Below are 12719 nucleotides of genomic sequence, written 5' to 3' on the forward strand. Positions count from 1 at the left end.
TTAACATATAAATTAAATCACAGCATATTACAACACAGTAAGACCAAGCAGTGGGCAGAATTTAGCATGGACTTGCCATTTGAGGTAACAGATATATTAAGTCAATTTTTGACCTTTATGAACTATTCTCTACCAGTACTCAATAAGGAATCTCTGGTATGTTCCAACATAAAACAGGAATCATCTCAGTACCCAATGAACTATCCTATTATCCTATATATAATTGCTAAAATGAATTTGTAGGCCTATCAAAACCTGGATTGGGTTCTGTGAATAGTCCAGGAATAAGTATATTGCTTTTCTTTCAAAGTTCTTTTGTGCACTATAAAGTGTGCTGATGTTGTGGATCTCATATTAATGAGGTCCAATGCAATGGCTGTATTGCGAATGAATAACAGTTTAGTTCACACATCATAATTGATTGGGTTTGGTTTGGGCTTAATATAATGTCTGAAATTGTAATGTGTAAGCCATATTTTATGGATTACAGTTTGCACAACCTTGCTAAATTATGCCTTATTCAGTGAGACATTGTAAAACCAATAATGGCTTTGTGTGATGTGTGAACCCAGTTAGTATGTGACATGAAAATACCTCATCTCTGTTTATGTAAACACCATCTGATGGAAACTGGGCTCCTGAGAGAGGCTTTTAAAGGAATAGGCACTCCCCCACTGTGCCTGTTCCTTCGAAAATTACCTTTTCCGTGAGACCTTGGGTTGAGATAGAGGGACAGATACTATGAGCTGCTAAGGATATGGATGGATAGATTTGTTCCCTGAATGGTTGCTGTTTTATGGACATAGTTGTTTGTATGGTATCATTTTTAATTCTGTGAAGCTGCCCAGAATCATTTGGAAGGGGACAACCTAGAAATTGAATGAATGAATGAATGAATGAATGAATGAATGAATGAATGAATGAATGAATACATACATACATACATACATACATACATACATACATACATACATACCTTCCACACATGAAGGTCATAATTAGCTTTTAGCTTGGTTGGAATAAACTACAATGATGTTATAGTAGTTAGTACTATCAACCAATGGCCATTTTCTGGGTATTTGGGTGAATACGCTATCAACAAATGAGCCAAGAAAAGATTTTAAAGGATACTTTGCAGATAGCCTTCCCTTTCCTATTCCATTGCTGACATAAAAGAAGCCCAAAGTGGCAGTTAATGCAAATGTACCTGTATATAGCTGTGATAAAATCAGAGCTCTCTCTCTTTTTTTTTTTTTTTGAACAATGCAACTAAAAGTATACAAAGCAGTATTAGTGGCTTTTTTAAAAGTAGAAAAGTGGGATGAAATGTCAAAGCCAGTTCTTGTTCCTTTTTTGCCCACCACTAGTGATAACTTTCATGCCCAAAACGTTTTGGACAGCAGATAAGTTTGCACAAGCAAGTTCTGCAAACTTTTATTCATCAGCAACTCAGCCGCATGAATATTACCTAGATATCTCCCTACACTATAGCCTGTTTTTTGTTTTTGATTTTCCTTGCTTCCTCACTATGGCGCGCAAACACAGCAAGGCAACAATTAAAGGTGGGGCAGAGTGCCGGCTACCTGCCATTTTTTGTGCTCCTTCACTGGCCATGTAGAGAGAGCACTGGCCGACTCAGTTGCGGACTGTTGTGGTCATTTGTGTGGCTGCATGCAAATGCTGAGGTGAATTTGAAGCTGGTGGTACAAACCCCAGGTGTGGAAATATCCTAAGACAAAGGAAGAGTTGCTGAGGCTGGTCAAATCAGAACTACTACTGAGACTTTTGAAGGAGCAGAGGCTGGTGATATGTCCTGTTCCACAAAGGCAATATAATTGGGGGTATTTTCCACAAATATTGAGCTGGGACCTTTTTAATCCATAGCGTGTTGAACAAATCCTAATGGGCTGATTCGGACACCGCACTAAACCAAAAACAAAACAAAACAAAACACATAAAGTGGATTATACTGTTTTGCACAAAATAGTCAGCCACTAAATGTTTGGTTTGGTTTTGGCTTAATACAGCCTTGCCCAACCTGTGCAGCTTCAACTCCCAGAATTCCCTACCCAACATGGCCATGAGTAAGAACCCCCAGAGTGGGAGTCCACATATATTTTCCTGATTAGGAAAAGCTGGTGTAGTGGGGGATTGTATTAATATAGCCTCTGCCTGTGCAGAGTCTACGAGGTTAGTGTGAAATAAATTTAGAAGGAATTTGATTGTAAAACATAATTCAGATTAGAACCACCAAATATAAGAACTCACTTAGCAAACATATAGGTAGACATACATGGTATACATTTAGACGTACGTGGTCTAAATTAACTCTAACAATCCTAACCAAAAGTCTTATCTGTGCAAAAAAGAATATGAATGTATTTAGTTAGTTATTTAAACCATTTATAGGGCTGTCCATCTCACAAAAGTCACTCTGGGGGGTTTACAAGGGTTAAAAACAACAATTTAACAATAACCATAATGCACAAGGTCACAAGCACAATCCAACTCATTAAAATACAAAACATTAACCAACCCCCCCAATGCCTGGGGGGACAGCCAGATCTTTAACACCTTACCAAATGCTAACAGGGACAGGGACATTCAGATCTCTGGAGAGATGCTGTTCCATAGGGCAGGACAGAGAAGGCACAAGTCCACAGCACCACAAGATGACATTGCTTAATAGAAGGCATGCCCTCCCTGTTAGTTCTGGTGGGGCGAAGACAAATGGAGCCAGGTGGCCCTGCAAATAGCCTGGTCCTATGCTATGTAGGGCTTTATGGATGATGACCACAGCTGGAATTGCAGCTGGAAGATGTGCAGTACCAGCTTTCACCATTAGAGATAGCTACTCCAGATGCTCTTTTGGTTCTTTAAAATGCCAACTCAGTTTCAGGTAATAGAATGTAACAGAAAGAAGAGAGTGCGCATTTGCAGCTTGAAGGTATTCTGTTGCAATTAACAATGCAAATAAAAGCAATGCCACTAAAATATATAAGTAACTGGCCTTTTTACTTTTGTGTCATGTACTGTTTTAATACATAAATTGGGCAGTTAGCATGAAAAAGCAGTTATACTTCTACTGGATCTTTTGTCCTCATGCAAGAAGAGAAACAAATATCCATCATGAATTATGGTATAGCTGATTTCTTCTTTGGTTTGTGTACATAACAGATTATGTTTATGCACTCACTTTGAAAATATTTGGTTATGAAACCATATTTATTATTGAAAATTAAATATTAAATAATAACTTTATCTACACTTTCTCTTTATGTTGCAAGACAAAATGGATGAAGTTTACAAGATCTCTTCAACCGAGAGAGTCCAGCAGGTAGAGAAAGAACTAGCTGTGCAGCTGGCTGAACTAAACACAGAAATTGAAGGAAATGGAGTCTTACAAGGAACTCCACATTGGTAAAAACATTATTTTTCCTTTAGGAACCTAGCTGTATTGCAAAGGGCCGCATAACTTAGCACCAATGCAACTCTTTCCCATTCTTGGGAAAGCTTGGCTCAAAGGTCTACTTGCAAGGTCATTGTGAGGAATGTACTGGGCATCTATTGAATAAAGTCACTCAGATTCACTCTAAGTTGGACTCTAGCCTTGGAGCAGGTCCTATGGAGTTGACTGGGGCTCAGTCTTGTTCAGTTATCTGGGAGGAGGTTGATCATATTAGTCCTGATGAAACGAGCAGGGTTTTCATGACTGTGAGCTTGATTGCCTGTATATTAGATCCATGTCCCTCCTGGATGACTAAAGCTTCCTGGGAAGTAATGTATAGTTGGGTTTCAGTGGTGGTGAATTCTTTTTTGAGAGAGGGAGGTCATCCCTCTATCTCTTAAAGAGGCAGCGGTTCACCCACTCCTCAAGAAGCCATCACTGGAGCCAACGGTGGTGGACAATTTTCATCCAGCCTCCAACTTTCTCTTTTTAGGGAAGGTTATAGAAATGGTGGTCGTGCAGCAGCTCCAGAGAATTCTAGAGGAAATGAATTATCTGGATCCCTTTCATTCAGGATTCAGGCCTGGGAATGGGACCGAAACAGTATTGACTGTGCTTTTAGATGTCCTTAGACGAGAGCAGGATGGGGGTGGTGCATCCATCCCTGCTCTTAACCTCTTAGCAGCTGTAATGGTCTGTGAGAATGTCCTTGAGAGACAGGGGGAGGAGGAGGAGGAGCCACAGACTAGGCAATGGTCAAATAAGAGGCAGCTGAGCCCGCAGAAGGAACGGGAGCCTGGCAAACATTCAGAAGCGACTGTCCTTGGTTTCTTGGACTGTAAAGATGAAGGGGAAGAGATTTACCTTCAGACGTGCAAGATTCTGTTACTATAACCTAGTATATTATACTGTTACTATAACCTAATAATAAAGGTAGTGTTAGTACTCATGGTTGGTGCTTCTTGTCTGGACTACCTCGAAGGGCTGAGATCTCCCCCTCATCAACACCAACTGGAACCAGTCCTGGAGGAAGGAAGAAAACCAGCACAATACAGTACCAATCACTCCCAACCCCCAGAGCCGATCCAGAAGGATACCATGATCAATGATATCGAAAGCCGCTGTCAGCCCTTCAAGGTGGTGCAGACAAAACCATGAGTATCAACACTACCTTTATTGTTTTACATTTTTTTATACTGTTTTTAATTGTTGTTAGATTCCCAGAGTCACGAATTTCAGATGGGTGGCCAAATAAATAGAAATCATACATACATACATACATATATACATACATACATACATACATACATACATATATATATATTATAAATCTAGGCTTTTCAAAAACAATGGCTCAGCAATGATAGATGCCAATCAATCATGTATTTCTCTACAGCACATTTAATTTTAATAATTCCAGCACATCTTATATAACAGTAAAGCAATATTCTTCAGGCTTTTCAGCCCAACTTTTGTGTACTTATATAACAATAAGTGAGGGAATGAGTTACTGTTGTGATATCAGTGACTCACACACTGATCACCACCTGATTAGATTGCTGCAACACAGTCTATGGCGCTACAGAACCTTTAGAGGTAACCCAGAAATCCCTGGTATGAAACATAGTAGTGAGATTACTAGCAGGACAATCCTGTCAGTGTAGTATACCGCCTCCATTAAAGTTGCTCATTAGTTGATTCACAGAACATCAAACAAAGGTGGAAGGAGTATATTGTTGTTCAGTAAAAGTGTCAATATCCAAGATACCTTAGAAGATATTCTCTATTTAGAAAAACCTCTAGTACTAGAAGATTAAATCAGATCAGCACATCTGGTCATTTCCAAATTAGAAGGTTACCAAATTGATGGAGTGGCTAGAGGAATATGGGAAGCAACAGAAGAAGAATCAGTAAAGGTTCTAACCAAATTATGCCAGCAAATCACACTGACCAACAGTTTGGGAGAGATCAGTTTGCATACCAATAGCAAAGAAAGGAGGCGTAACAATGTTTGCAAACTATCATACAGTATCCTTAAGTTCACATGCTAGCAAAATAATGCTTAGGATCATCCAACACAGAGCAGATTCCCGTATGGAAATAGAGATGCCATTTTTTTCATAGTTTAATCCTTTGCCAATCTTTTTTCATTTCATTCTCACACTTCATGGAGGTATTGCTACTGGTGTGACCCACTTTGGAGAATGTCATGACATCAGTTGAAAACCAGGGGCTTGGCCTGTTCAGCTGTGGTTTTGACTGAAGTCTACTGAAAGTGATGTTCTGTTCAAAATGTGCAGTTGTACAGTAGATGGCTCTCTCAAATCATCAATTTTCCACATAAATTGCTACCCATTCATTCATCCAATTAGTATTCTAATATTTGTTCTGTTTGTAATTAACTAATGAGCTGAATTTGCCTTTTAATTTCAGCAGGAAGGTTCCAGCAATTGGAAATAAAAAGATATTCAACATGAGTGGGTCTGAATGCACATTGGCTTAAGAGTCTCAGTCTGCGGATAATGGTGGTACAAGCTGTATGAATTCTTTGAGTTTCCAAGTGATTATTGTTAAATTCGTCCTATATATTTTACTGTTGTTAAATAATTTCTTATACATTTCACTGCTAATTCTGCTCTGATCTAAAACCATTTTTCATCATGTTTCACAGCTCTGTGCCCCTTCCAAAAGATGTTGATTATTTCAGAAGAGAAAGAGAGTGGATACTGAAAAAATGTTTACAGGTAAGTGATAAGTACATCACTGTCAGAAAACTTACTACAACATAGTCCAAAAGCCATACCACTTATGCCTTCTGCTTATTCGGTATTAATCCTATTCAAACTGGAGAAGCTTATTTCTGATTGTTAGTAATTATTTTATTTAGTAATAAAATTGCCATTAAAACGTTCTGATCCTTATTAAACAGTGTTTTCTACAATTTTAAAAGATCCTGCAATACTATAGCCCTGAAAGTTGCCCAAAATTAGATAAATCAGTGGAAATACTGCTGAGACTAGTGAAAAGAGCTTTGCAAGCAAGGACGGCAGTTCCAGCCTGGAGAACCAAGTGATGCCCAAAGAAGCTTGGACATAGACGTACCGTGTGGAAGGATGAGCAGGCAATTCTCCTTTCCTCCTGGAATCCAGAGTTTCAGTGCTGCCTGGGAAAGAGGGTTAAAACAGCCCCACCTTCTTAACTGGAGAGAGTGTCCCATAAAGGAGACAAGAAATCCAGCACATATATTGGTGGGGCGGGGGTGTGGCAAAAGAGGAATTAAGAGCCAATTTGGGGTAGTGGTTAAGGCACCAGGCTAGAAACTGGGAGACCGTGAGTTCTAGTCCCACCTTAGGCACAAAGCCAGCTGGTTGACCTTGGGTCAGTCACTCTCTCTCAGCCTTAGGCAGGAGACAATGGTAAACCACTTCCAAAAAACCTTGCCAAGAAAACTGCAGGGACTTTCCAGGCAGTCACCAAGAGTCAAAAGCTGACTCAATGGCACACACACAAAAGAGGAGTTGAGCCTGGAAGACTGCAAAGAAGTGGGGAAAAGCCTCCAGTTCAAAGGCAAAAACCTCAGCAGCAGTCCCAGGATGATGGAAGGCACAGCAAGCCTTGAAGTTGCAAGAGAAGCAGAGCTGAACAACGTGAGGGGAAAGAGCCAACCATTTCTGCAAAAGAAACAACCAAAGCAAGGCCACTGTGTGCAGCAGCCCAAGTGCAGAGTTTCCCAAACCAGCTCCAGGAAGAGAGGATTGTCAGTGCTGGGGGAGAGCAAAGCCCCATACATAAGTCTCTACTGTAGAGAAAGAGTGTGAAAAGGGTTTTCAGATGTAGATGGACTGAGTTTGGCTACAGGTGCTGAAGACCTGGGGAACTAAGAAAGACACAACAAGTTAGGAAATAGTCAAGACAGGAAAACATAGAGGTACAAGAATAGAGATACCAAATGTATACATTAAATAAGTTAGAAGTTGTAAACGTATAGTAATAGGAAGACTCTAGATTAAGATTGGTAATAAGAAAATAAGTAGGAGATAGACACAGACATAGAATTGGCATTAAGATTAGAAGTAAGACATAGGACTTTAATTTTGTATAATAAAACAACCCATGGTGGGAAAAAACAATTTTAGCAAATTAAAACAAACAAACAAACAAACATACCTTACATACCACCAACAGTGTTCTCAAAAAGGGGGATCCATGAGCAGGTCAGCATTGATCTTGGAACCATGCCATCCAAAGCACCCTCATTCCCGAGAGATTCAACCCCCGTTGTTTTGGTACCAATTGGAAAAACAGTAATAGGAGAAACATAGTTGGAAGAATATTCCTGCATTGCTTCCTTCCTTGTCTGCAGTTCTCTGGACAGGAACAAAGCATGGTAATGATGGTAGCTGTAAGCTTTTTATCATGTAAGTATTAAAAAAAGTAAGTGTAATCTTTTAGTAGAGTGCAACTCCTAGTGAGTTCATGAAGAGTTCCATGTAGTTTTCTTGGCAATGTAGAGAGTAAAGGTGATCTTAATAGAGTTGTGCAAGAACCGTTACTTGGACAAAAAGCAATTTTTAAGTCCAGAGGTTCCAGATAATTTTTGGAAGAAGCTCAGGCAGACTTCTCCCTAATTCACAGGAGTATAGGAAGGGGAAGGAGGTACAGCACAATCATACTTGCAAGATTCTGTTATTATGGCCAGTCTCAATAAAAGTAATTTTAGCCTTCCTGTGGAACTGATTTCCTGGTCTGGTCTACCTAGGGGGCTGATAGGCGGCAGCACAGAAGTGGTTTGCCATTGCCTTCTTTTACTGGGATTTCCCCCCCAACTTCCTAGTATGGCCTGCAGCACTGGGGTTTTCTGATAGACTCCTATCCAAATGCTAACCAGGTCTAACCCTGCTTAGCTTATTGAAATTGGCCAAGGTCACCTTAGTGTTGTTGCCTAGTTGGGGAAATTCACAAATGAGAGGGAAAAGGTAGAGATAAATGATATCAGATAAAGATAAATAATATAATGAAATAATACAAAAATATTTTGTTTTATATTAATTATATTATTTCTTTGTTAACACAATGAAATCAACACCCACCACTACCAATTTCTGGGCTTTTATTAATCCAGAATGTAGTAAATTTAAGTAAAAAGCCATATGCAATCTGAAGAACTCATTGCTGTATTCATAGGATTCTGACTCCTGAATAAATAATATTACTACTGAATAATTTTGCGCTGATGTTGATTTTTCCCAGGTTACAGAGGCAAAGCCTCTTGTAATTCAGACTGATGTCATGCAGAGGGAGCTAGACAGCTGTCTAAAAAGAGAATATACACCAGAAAGCTTACCTTTGTTGCTGTATCAGGTAATGTTTGCTTCTTTTCACAGGTTGCACAGTTTTTTTCAGCCTGAATTTTCCATCAAGAGCAACTGACATTTTATGGCTTGTCAGCCTCTGAATGAGGCTTCTTCCTCAAAGCTGTGCCTCTCATTATGCATGTTTTGTATTAGAGGGTTTTTTTTCCGTTTCAGGTGGACAATGAGCCAATATGTGTGTGACTGATATTCCAAGGAACTCATTTATGATATATGGTTTTTCAGAAGCAAAACTGTAATTTTAATCTGTAATGTCTTATTTCTATGAAGTTTTTTATAGACAGAATCCCACAGTTAGTCCAAAGCAAATACTTACATTTGCTTAGATGGAAAAGATTTTGTCAGCACAGCAGTGTTATTGAACAACTGTACCCTTTCTACCAGGTATGGAAATCTCAGAGTTGCACAGTTGTTAAATATACTGTAACATGTTTATCTTCAAGACAAGTAGTAAGAACTTAAGTATGAGTTTGACCTAATGTTCGTTAAGTGAAGAGACAAAGCTATACAGTACATGTGCATCTAATTTCCTTTCTGTAAGATCAATTTACACAATGGAATTAAAAACCTGCTCATGTAAAATTAGTTGACATCTGACTAATATGTCTATTTCTGTATGCAAGGACTTGAACAGGAGTATTAAAATCTACCAACAATAATAATTTGATAGGCTAATATCTATAGAAATTGTAATATCTGTATCTGTTGCATGTATACATCAGTTCTAAAACCAGGGGATTAGTGGATCAGTAATGTGATAGCAGCCATTTTGTTAGTTATGCCAGCTATTAGGAAGAATTGTTGAAACCTTCAGATGGTGCCAAAGAGATGAATGTATTTTTAGGAAGCATTTTCCTCCCACAAATGTTATACTTCTAGTCCTCAGCCAAGACTTTTATAAATAGGAAAAAGTCAAACTTTAGTGAGAATAGGCAACCTTTTGACTAGGAGAACATTTGGAATTTTAAGAGTATATAGTGGACCTGCTCATAAAATGGCTGTCATGATGAGAAAGGCCAGTGACAAAACACCGATTTACCAGAAATTGAACTAAATTCCCAGGATGTTCTCTATCATTTTGGAAGGATATATGTGGGTCTCCAAGGCATTCCTGAAAATAAATATAATACTAGGCTGGCACTTTGCTTTTTTTGTTTTGGCCCTCTGATAACATTTTGCCAGCTTCCTTTTTCATTTTTTTGACTAACAGAATCTTATTAAAAAGGCATGTAGAAAAGAGAACTGTAGGATACCGTAATGAAACGGGGTTTGTTATTCTTGTAGAATACATGTAAGGAATTGTCTCTGCCTTATAGGAAGGCTGCAGAAGCTAAGAGGAAGTGGGGGTAGTTAAAACAGAAGAGAGACAGGTAACAGTTGGGCAGAGAGAAGACAGGACAAGACCCTGGCAACCTTATCGCAAACTGAATTATTTAGTAAATAAGCACAGAAGGGGAATTTTGATGTACCTCTAAAGAATAACAACTTAGATAGAATCATAGAACTGTGGAATAGGAAGGGACCACAAGAATTATCTAGTCTAAACCTGTGTAATGTTCAGGAAAACAAATTAAACCACCCTTGGGAGCTATATATACTTGTTATACTGAGCCTTATACTGTCACTTCATACAGAATTACAGTGAAGAAAAGATGCAATTGTTCATAATCCTCTGAGTAAAGAAATAGAATATAAAATTCCTCCTTTGTCTGAGATGCCACCCTACTAGGAAAAAAATAATAAGAGAGGAAGTAACCTCAATATAAGAATTCTTAAAATGGTCATTTGTGGGTAAACTGGGAACAATATTTTAAAGTGCATTCATTTATCTGCAAAATAAAGCAGAAATCATGCTACTTCTGACCAAATAAACTTGTTTTATCAAGACACCAAAGAAGCTGCTGGAGAGTACTCAAGTGGCTAAAGGTATCATATTGTTTAATAATGGTACTTGATGTTCTAGCTAGTTCATTAATTCATCTTTCTGGGAGAAGAAAACCACTTCCATCTTCCTCCTCTCTTTGTAGAAACAAGTGGCTCAAATTATGCAGGAGTACAACGATGCTGTTCAAAGAGCTGCAAGACTTTCAAATGTACGGGAAAATTTTCTGACTGGAAAAGAAATTCCTATAAACCTGGTGACCCAGGAAGACTTGATGATCTATACACAATGGCTAATATGTCACTTGCACTCACTTAAGATCATCCACACCTATCTCCAGGTAAGATGATGACTTACCATGAAACGCGCCATGAAACATTATGAGGAAGTTGAGGCCCATTTCACATTAGTATTCATAAATTTCTGCTAAAGGCAGCAGGACATTTATATTGGTTGCATAACAATTCTGCCAATAGTCATGGCAGCACAAAGTCTGCATCCCTTTCAAGTTTTGCAAATCCCCCCCAACATCTGGAATCATGAGCATTAATTGGGTTCCTTGAAAAGCATCTCTTTTTTCAACTGCAAGGCACCAGAACGAGACATAAAGAGTTCAATATTTATTCTACAATTAGGTAGCAGTGGAAAAAGAACTAAAGATTTTTAAATCTTTCTAGTGAGGTTGCACTCTTATATGGACTTTTTTCAGAGGGAGTCTGGAGAACTAAAACCACTGTAAACTAAAAAATGTACTATGGTACAAATGTAGTTGGCTGTGAAAATGTGCACCATAAACTGATTGGGCTTTAAGGAAACATGAGATTATCTTTCTATTAATACAGTTTATGGCATCATCCACATGGTTCCTGTACTGACCTCTCTAAAGTATAAAACTTCACTTCTCCATGGAGTAAGCATGATTGATTGCTTGGTCCTTATCTATATTATGCTGGGACAGAGATGGGGAATCTGAAGCTCTCCAGATGTTGCTGAACTACAGCTCCTAAAATCCTACAATAAGAGTAAATTTAATAACTAGATGAGGAAGTGATGTCAGGGTCCACCCTCACTGCTCTATATGGACTAGTATATTAAGTCACATGAAACATCCTTTGACCTTCCTGTAGGAAACAGGAATTTGCAATAATATTTCTTTCATTAATAGCAAGATTGTGATGGAATGGAATTATGAAGGCCAAGCTCAGGCAGATAAACATTTTCTTAGCTCGCCAGAACCGCGTGGGAGGAACAAGAGGATGAGACTGGCACCTCCCCGAGGAATTCACACTGTTGTGGCTGGAGGACTTTGGGAACTGAGGTTTTAGTCTCTTGCTAGAGGTTGTAGCTAATAAACATAGCTGGATTGAATTGGCATTGTCTCTTGGAGTTCCTTGGGCTAGGCCTGACATCAATCAAATGTTTATCTGCCTGAGCTTATCTGCCTTCATAATTCCATTCCATCACAAAGATGCAGCCTACATTTTCTGAAATAACAATCTCATGGAGGTGTTTGTGTCTTCAAACGATATAAAAAATAATAGGCTTAGTTGAGCACTGTTTTCAAAATTTCCTGTATAGGATTCCCTGAATTGTATTTCTGTACAAAGGCTGGAAATCTCAATCCGTTCCCAACAACACTACAGTTTCTATGGTTCTTTTGGGAGAAGTATAAAAGTAACGTTTAATTAAATGTGTACTTTCTTCTGCTTTGAATATATATAATGAATGCAAAATATGTGCTCAAATCTATAGGTACTCCAACACTTGCCTATCTCTCATAGGACAGAGGTAGCCATTGACAGACATCCACTTCAAGGTGATGGAGATAAATTCAAAGCTTTTGGCAAAATGGAATTTTTGTCTCCTAGTATGCAGGTCTCTGACCACTCAAACACTTCAGCCATAGAGGGTAAGGAATAATGATATCCACATGATTTGGAAGACACAATCTTGAGAGGTTCTGGGAGCTATAAAAATGAGCTAGGAGACTATGGATGGGTCACAGGTTGCAGGTTTC

The 12719-nt window shown here is 38.7% G+C and overlaps 1 protein-coding gene across 1 annotated transcript in view; it reads left to right on the plus strand.

Annotated features, from left to right (window-relative positions):
• Window positions 1-5955: 5955 nt before the first annotated feature.
• LOC103057595 (uncharacterized) overlaps window positions 5956-12719 on the plus strand; it is a 78898-nt gene continuing 72134 nt past the window's right edge. Inside the window, exons 1-5 of the mRNA XM_088139223.1 lie at window positions 5956-6192; window positions 8699-8809; window positions 9091-9204; window positions 10848-11042; window positions 12455-12611. Of these exons, the coding sequence (XP_087995349.1) occupies window positions 6109-6192; window positions 8699-8809; window positions 9091-9204; window positions 10848-11042; window positions 12455-12611 (661 nt within the window). The 5' untranslated portion in view covers window positions 5956-6108. The remainder of the gene's footprint in view (window positions 6193-8698; window positions 8810-9090; window positions 9205-10847; window positions 11043-12454; window positions 12612-12719) is intronic.

This window comes from Python bivittatus, unplaced genomic scaffold (genome assembly GCF_059951505.1).
Source record: "Python bivittatus isolate LINGU-HERP-01145 unplaced genomic scaffold, Pbiv_v1 ctg000020_np1212, whole genome shotgun sequence".
NCBI classification, from domain to species: domain Eukaryota; kingdom Metazoa; phylum Chordata; class Lepidosauria; order Squamata; family Pythonidae; genus Python; species Python bivittatus.